This window comes from Gavialis gangeticus, unplaced genomic scaffold, assembly GCF_001723915.1.
Source record: "Gavialis gangeticus isolate Ggan-Ray unplaced genomic scaffold, GavGan_comp1, whole genome shotgun sequence".
NCBI lineage: Eukaryota > Metazoa > Chordata > Crocodylia > Gavialidae > Gavialis > Gavialis gangeticus.
In genome coordinates, this window is record NW_017729031.1 from 21320340 (window position 1) to 21328169 (window position 7830).

The 7830-nt window shown below is 37.7% G+C and overlaps 1 protein-coding gene across 1 annotated transcript in view; it reads left to right on the plus strand.

The window, feature by feature from the left end:
* ZRANB3 (zinc finger RANBP2-type containing 3) overlaps positions 1-7830 on the plus strand; it is a gene marked incomplete at its 5' end in the record, with an annotated part of 89463 nt that overhangs the window by 59502 nt on the left and 22131 nt on the right. Inside the window, 3 exons of the mRNA XM_019522492.1 lie at positions 1009-1230; positions 2775-2866; positions 5222-5323. Of these exons, the coding sequence (XP_019378037.1) occupies positions 1009-1230; positions 2775-2866; positions 5222-5323 (416 nt within the window). The remainder of the gene's footprint in view (positions 1-1008; positions 1231-2774; positions 2867-5221; positions 5324-7830) is intronic.

A 7830-nucleotide genomic window follows, 5' to 3' on the forward strand; every position in this document is an offset into this window, starting at 1 on the left:
CAGCACATGGAAGAGCAACCCCGGCCAGCCATGCAGCAATGGTGACGCTGCTGACTAGCCAGGCAGGGGACAGAGTTTCCATGTGCTCTGTGCCCCGTACCCAGGGAACCCAGCCTGAGCCGGAGCCAAACTGTGCCTGGTATAGTAAGGGGTGGGAATGGGGCAGAGTCAGAGCAGAAGCTACAGAGGGCAAGCAGAGGTGGGGTACGAGGCTGCTGTGAGTCTGACTTTGGCCCCAACCTGGGCTCAGGCCCAAAGTAAGAGCCTCAGCATCTGCCTGCCTCTGCCCCCTCCACTTAGTAAACGAGTCTAAAATGAGGGTGATGATTGCGGGGGGGGTGGGGGGGAAGGACCACGACACACCTAGCCATAGATTTGTGTAGGAATATGCTGAGTAATTTTCTATACCATACACCTGAACTTCAACTCTGATAATATATTTGCTTCAGGTAGACATTTAAAAATTAACTATATAATTTGTGAAATTATCTGTAAATGTTCCAACTTAACTAAAGTTGGTCTTTCATTTTTATAGCAAAATCTTTTCAGAATTAACCATTAAATGATTATCATGAAATTACAACTTGAAAACCTACTCTTTCAAATATGTGTTTTATTATGCCAAATATATTCCTTATATATACCTGCCTGTGTTCATGGAAACTAAGTCTTAGGGCCCTACTACATGTTCAAATTAAGGTTGGATAGAAACCAGCTATTGAGTTTCCCCCATTTTCAAAGGCCAACTTTGTAGCAGGTTGGTTCTTTTTATAGCTGGATAGACTTTTTGATGGTATAAGAATGACCATTTATAGTTGCATGTGTGGCTGGTCTAAATGTATTGCATGATTAACCAGTTAATTGTGTTGTAATTACTTTGCATATGTGGCCAGTGTTACTTTGCACATGTGGCTGGTCTAAATTTATTATGTGATTAACCAGTTAATTGAGTCATATATGTAATGTGCATCAGGAGCCTAAATGATCACTTTATTTCTTTAATTATAGTTAAAAAGAATACAGATCAGAGTAACCCTCTGTGTACCCAGAATGAAGGAGAAAATGCATCAAAGAACTTGAGAAAAAGCAAAGATGCAGTGGTACGCGATACAGATGATAAGAGGGAAGACTTTATACAAACAGCAAAGGAACCATCTGATAAAAATGTGGAAGAGGTAGCCAATGCAGTTGAAAATGAATCTGAAGAGAGTAATCAAAAGCTTAAAGAAGGTAAATAGAATTCCTGCTATAGCAAACCTAACCCATCAAATCTGTGAAATAGCATTAAACACAAGCTCTGGGAATGCAAAACAGTTTTAACTAAGTGTAGAAAACCATATATTTGAAACATGCTTCAGCCTATGCATGTAGACTGCTGAATAGGCAGCTGTGTTTCAGCATAAGCTAGCCTGATAAATTTTCAGATTGACTGAAGTTTTTTATGCAATTCTGGTATAACCATAGATGCATGTAGCTTCCTTTGGCATCACCTGGCAAGTATGGTATACAATGAGCTGCCGGTTAACGAAATTAATATACCTACAGCTTATCACCTTATTAAAAGGGTTAATAGTGTGTTAGTATGCTACACGTTTTCTAGATAAATTATAACATTCAGTTGAAACTAACTTCAGTTGTAACACAGGCTCTTAATTTTAATTTTACTCCCTTTTTTTCTTCAGTTTTCCTCCACAACATCATTTCCTCTTAATTTTTATCTTGACTGGTGTAGCTTGGAGTGGTACTGTGCAATAGTCTTTACAGCATTTATAAATCTATTTCCAAAACAGGCCAGTGTTCATATAGAGCTTCTGTCACAGGTCATCTGTGATAGCCCACGTTCATTCTCGCATTTTGTTTAGCAACCCCTGGAATAATCCAGTATCTGAAAACTTGAGAATAGTGCAACTCTCTGATTTGGTAAAAACTAACTTTTTTTTGTAAACACATGTAGTGAGCTAGGTATTTCACAGAGCACCTATTAAATATGGGTCTGTTTAAAAAACCTACCATTTTAATGGATGACTAAACTGATAAGTGAACGAAAGGGATGGATGGAAAAGACTATGACTTCGCAAAGAGAATATGGTTACTAAATTTAGACATATCTTTGTATTAATGTCTCAAATGTATTCAAGTGTGAGGACTTCTCAAATGGTATGAGTTAGGCAAGAATGGGAGCATGCTGTTGTCAGGATGCTTCAAACTTATAATACTTCCATTGGATGATATAACAATAGCATTCAAAAGCTCCAGTCAGAATCAGATCCCTCAGACTTAGCACTTACAAATGCATATGCAAAACCAAACCCTGTAGCAATGATCTTGCATCCAGTGAAAAATACAGTATTAGGAGGATTTCATGTACTGTAAGTCATAATTATTATACAACAGCTTTAAAGCTGGTGGTAGAGGGAAGTTTATTAGAATGATGTTGCTTAATTGAAAGTTGAAACTTATTTGTTTCAATCTGAATTTCACCAACTTTTTATAGTCTTCTGAGGAATTAATTTTTAGAAAAAGAGCTAATATGCATTGAATGAATAATGTACATTGTTGTAAAAGAACAACTCCTGATTACTTCAGAGTTACAAATCTCTTAGTTGCTTTTGCCTAGGAATAAGCTGCCTAGGTAGGTTGTTCATCCAAAGACTTTTAAATTTAGTTACCTGTTTCTGTGGTTTACATGATCATTTTTTCCACTTTTGGTTATGGTAATAAAAATTAAATGACTTATTTTTGGGGAAAAAATCAGTCTCGTTTTTCATTTACAGAACCCACAGACAACTCAGGTACTTTTTCAGCATATGATGGGCTCATGTTCTGTGCAAGCAGGAATACTGACAGAATTCATCTCTACACAAAGGTAAGCACTAGATTGCTCTCAGTAGCTCTCTCTAAATTTGCCATACCAGTTTTTTTTTTTTTTTTAGCATACTAGCATTTTATTTGTAATGTAATCTTTCACGGTTATATCTGTATTTCCATTTTAATTAGCATACTTTATAAAAAATGTCTGTTTTTCCCATCTCCTAATTATTTTCCTTCAAGAAATTAAATAGTTCACTAGACTAACTTTTCTCTCCTAGGTGACAAATGAACAAAATTATCTTCATAATAGATACATATTGAGTTGATTAATTGGATTAAATGTTAGAGGCGCAGGTGTTCATTCCTTTATTGCAAAAAAGAAATTTGATGATGTTTAGTTGTTAGAATTGTAAACTCTTTCTTCTCTTCCTGTTTTTAAAGTTTTGTCATTCTCTTTATTACTGCAAGTGAGTTGGAGGTGGAAAGCACTAACATCTTGTCTATATGCTTTAGGACCTAATTCAAAATTAAAATCACAGGGAGTCACAGTAGTGTTTTTAATGGGCTCTTCTGAACAGTGATGTTGATCTGGTGGACTACAATGGCAAAACACAAATACATGTTTTCCCTAAACACCCTCAAGCTATTTTAAAATGCTGTTTGAAAACTGCTTTACCAAACTCATTTCTTCAGATCTGATATGACTAAGCCACCTGCCTTGACCAAAAACAACAGAAAATTATCAAATTAAGTTTTCTTCAATTGTTTTGCAGAATATCTGAAATTATAGTTTGTGCTATTATTTTTTTTATTCTAAACTATTTACAAATCTTTCAGTTAAAGAACTGCAGTAAATGTATTGGATTATAGATGAAGGTGGGGGTATGCTTTCCGAGGTTCAGCTACGAAGAGGATAACAAAAATGCTTAACTGGCAGAATGTTCAACGTGTCAATGCAAATTATGACAGTTCCTCATTTAAACTAAATGTGCAAATGTAATGTTTCTTCCTAAATTAGGCATGATTAATGATGCCATGTCTATAATACCCTACCATCCCCTGAATAAAATAAATATAGAAAATTCCCATTGGTACACAAAGCAGTCGGAGTACAAAAATAGCAATCAATGATCTTCATTGTTTTCTGAGGAAGGGCTTGCTTGCTTCTACCTCTCTCACTATCTGATCGCTGCTTTGGGAGTTAGAAATCTTCAGTCTAATCCTTCAGGCTAACCATCGCATTCAGTCCAGATGCAACTGAAATGTGCATCACCCGGGTTTTTCGTGTCTCACCATGCTTGAATGATTTATATCGTTTCAGACAACCGTACTGGTTTATTCATTGTGACTTTGATAAAATATTTTTTAAAAAACTTGAGAAAACAGAAATTCTTTGAGGTGATGCACATGAGCCAGCGATAGCATTTGAGCCAAAGATCTTTATGTCTTAAATGCAAATCTATGAAACTTTAGTTCTAGAAATGCCCTCCTCCAAGTGAATAGCCATTACAAGAGGAGAAGATGTGTACTTTGCACCTCTGTTAGCTATATGGGTTCTGGTACCATTTTTTTAGAAATCTCTTTGAAAACCTCTCAGTTGCCTTATTTATCAAATAGGCTAAATTATACTGGCTGCCCTAATCATTTGAAATAAACCAGAGGCACCGCTTATAATTTTGGTGCCCTGGGACAAGTGGGGAGAAGGTGAGTGCTTACCTCTTTGCACACGAGCTCACGGTACTCAGCACTGCCATCTCTCCTGTGCACTGTGATATTTGAGAGTTCACTTCTCCCCAGTCAGAGCACTTTATCTGAGTCCCAGATTAGGCTTTGGGCCACAGGGATCCTACACATTGAAAATCAGTTGAGAGAGAGCTCATTCAGATCCCAGTGGAGAAACTCGACCTATATCACACCACTTCCTAGACACTGTTTTCAGGTGAAATCGAGTCATTTTCTCCATTCTAAAGGAGTAAGTCTGTATCCATTCTTGTGCTTCTACAGTGCTTTTACAATTAACAGTTGAAATACTGCTAAATTGTCATATTTAATTACATGCAAAGTACTGTATTTCAGATCTATTCACCACATATCTAATAAGATGCATGGACAGATGCACTAAAAGAAAGGCATACACCACAAAAGGCAAACTTGTAATCTTCTTGACTTGCAAGTACTCTACTATGAATTGAGTTTCTCAAGTCTATACAGTATTAGTGTACAACCACCATGAAAATGCTTTTAAAAATATTTTCCTGTATTGGTGCACTGGATCGTTGGGCTAACTGTTGAAAAAATGTGTACTTTCTTTCAATTTAAGATATTGCAATTGTAAATAAAAGTGAAGAACTTGAAGACCTTGGTTACCTCCAGATTTAATAGATTTAATCAAATTGTCTTGCATCCCTAGGAGGGAGAACCACTAAACTGTAATTTCATTCCATTGGATATAAAATTGGATAACTGGGAGGATTTACCAGAGAGTTTCCAGCAAAAACAAAATCGTTTTTTGGTAAGAGCTGTCTTGCAAATTTTACTATGAAAATGTTTAATTTGGACTGGGGGTTTTTTGGTGGTTTTATTTTTTTTATAAATGGGGAACATTTTGTTACTCTGCTTCAGGGTTTAGTCACTGGTTACATTTTCATCAATGCCAGCAGATCTTATAAATGTTGATATGAATAATAAATGGTGCAGTCTGTTACTTTGGCAAATTATAACACCTCCTGCCACCATTTCTGTAGCTAGAATCATCAACATATCATTTAATTTCTCATTTACAGGATTAGTAACTGATGTTCTTAAGTTAAAATCAGATTTTAAAGGTTATGCTTTAAGCATGGTAAACTGTGGCTAGAAATATGCTTGATTGCTTCACAGTTGCAATTTTGGGCAAAGTTGGAGGTCTCTTGATTCACCCTATGGTCATCCTTTTGTTTGGCATAATTTTTATATCAATGGTAGAACAAGACACACTAAGACCTGTAACCTTTATAAAGAAGAGATCTACAGCTATATGTTGGGAGAGCATTGCAGTCACAAATTAAGAAATGCCAGATTTAAAGTTGTGTAACATGGCAAACTTAACATCCTTTTCTGAATGCTCATTGCTATATTTTTAATAATGCAAACTGAATAAACCAATTCTGTCTTCTGGAGCTTATATCAATTCCTTGGTGGTTTCATCTGCAAAACTAAGGTCTTCATATCCACAGCCCAGATCTCTATGAATTCAGTTAATTAGTAGTGGTAGAAGGTTGTCATCTCTGTGGACCAACTGCTCATGTGGGATCAGGTGCACAATTTGCCACTGGATTTTTGAGCTTCTTGCTAGACAGCAGAGGAATCGTGACATTCAAGAATCCTAGTTTCAAGTTCATGTTTTAAAAGGAAACATGCCTTAATTCTGGGGCTGTTCTGCCCCTATGCCTGCAGTCTGCCCTAGGCCTCTTCTGGTTTTTCTTTCTTCAGGGAGGGAAAGCACCCATTACTTCCTCTACCTTTTGTCTGTTTCCATAACACCCTGCTATTCACCCTTTGTCTTCAGGTCAATCCCTTTCCCCTTTTTATGCTGACTAGGTGCTGGCTGCAAGGACATTAACAGCTCAAGAGAAAGAGTCTCCTCCCCACTGTGCGTTCTCATGCTCAGTACCCTAACAGCCAGCCCACAGTGGCTGGGAAGGGCAATTCCAGGAACAGCAGCTGCAGGCCTACAGCCGGCTCAGTTCAGCTGGCACATACAGATGATCTGGGGAGAGAATCTAGTGAGTTTGGCTCTCAGATTCTAACCAACCTACTGAATGTGAGCAGGCTGAGATTATTTGGCTATATTTGGCAGATTTTCATGAGGACAGCAAAGGATCTCAAAGCAGCACCCGCCCAAAATGCATGCAAACACTATCCACAAAATAGTTTTAAGACTTCAATTTGGATACAATGTTTTTTCATTAACTTTTATTATCAGAAGCCATTTTAGTAGAAATATTCAGCCCAGCTCAAACATCCGCATGGAAAACTGCTGCCTGAAGAGATGTGAGCAATTTGAAAACAAATTAATAAAGAGTTATAATAAAGAGTTAAGTCATCTTAATTCTAAACATCAGTGAAAGGGGCTGCCTGTGATGAAGACATATGCATATTCTGCTCTATTTATTACAAATTAAAAGTAATCTCCATGCACCTGGCAGGTTACCATAGCAGCCTTCCTTTGGTGACCTGATAAAATTTTCCCTTTTGTTATAAATAGAAATGAATTCAGCCACAGAGTTTGGGCTAACATAAAATGCTGTCCGAACTTCCATTAAGAAAGCTTATTACAACAGGTATTTTGCATCATTATAAACATAAGATTTAGAAAGTCCAAGAACAAGGAACTCTTGTTAGCCATAGCACTGGAAAGAGACCTTGTGCTAAGAGCACATGTATTAGTTCTGAGACTGTATCTATTGCATAGAGTTGCAGCTTTAGCAGCCGGAGGCTTTTTTAACACAACTGTTTTTATACTTCTTAATTCTGAATGAAAATTGAGAGAGACATACTGTAAAATGCAGTTTTAAAAGAATTTTTAAAAATCCTATTTCTTTTCCTGTTGTAACATCTTATTTGACTTCTTCCATACTGCTCCATCTCATAGAATCATAGAAGTCGGGCCGGAAGGGACCTTATAGATCTTCAAGTTCGACCCCCTGCCAGGGCAGGAGAAAAAAAACTGGGCTCAAGTGATCCCAGCTAGGTAGGCATCAAGACTCCTCTTAAAGACCCCCAGGGTAGGAGCCAGCACCACTTCCCTTGGAAGTTGGTTCCAGATCCTAGCCGCCCTGACTGTGAAGTAGTTCTTACAGATGTCTAATCTAAACCTACTCTCCACCAACTTGTGGCCATTATTTCTTGTTATGCCAGCGGGCGCTAGGGGAAACAAGGTCTTTCCCAAACCCTTCTGGTCCCCCCTAGTGAGTTTAGAGACTGTCACCAGGTCCCCCCTCAGCCTTCTCTTGTGAAGGCTGAACAGGTTCAGGTCCC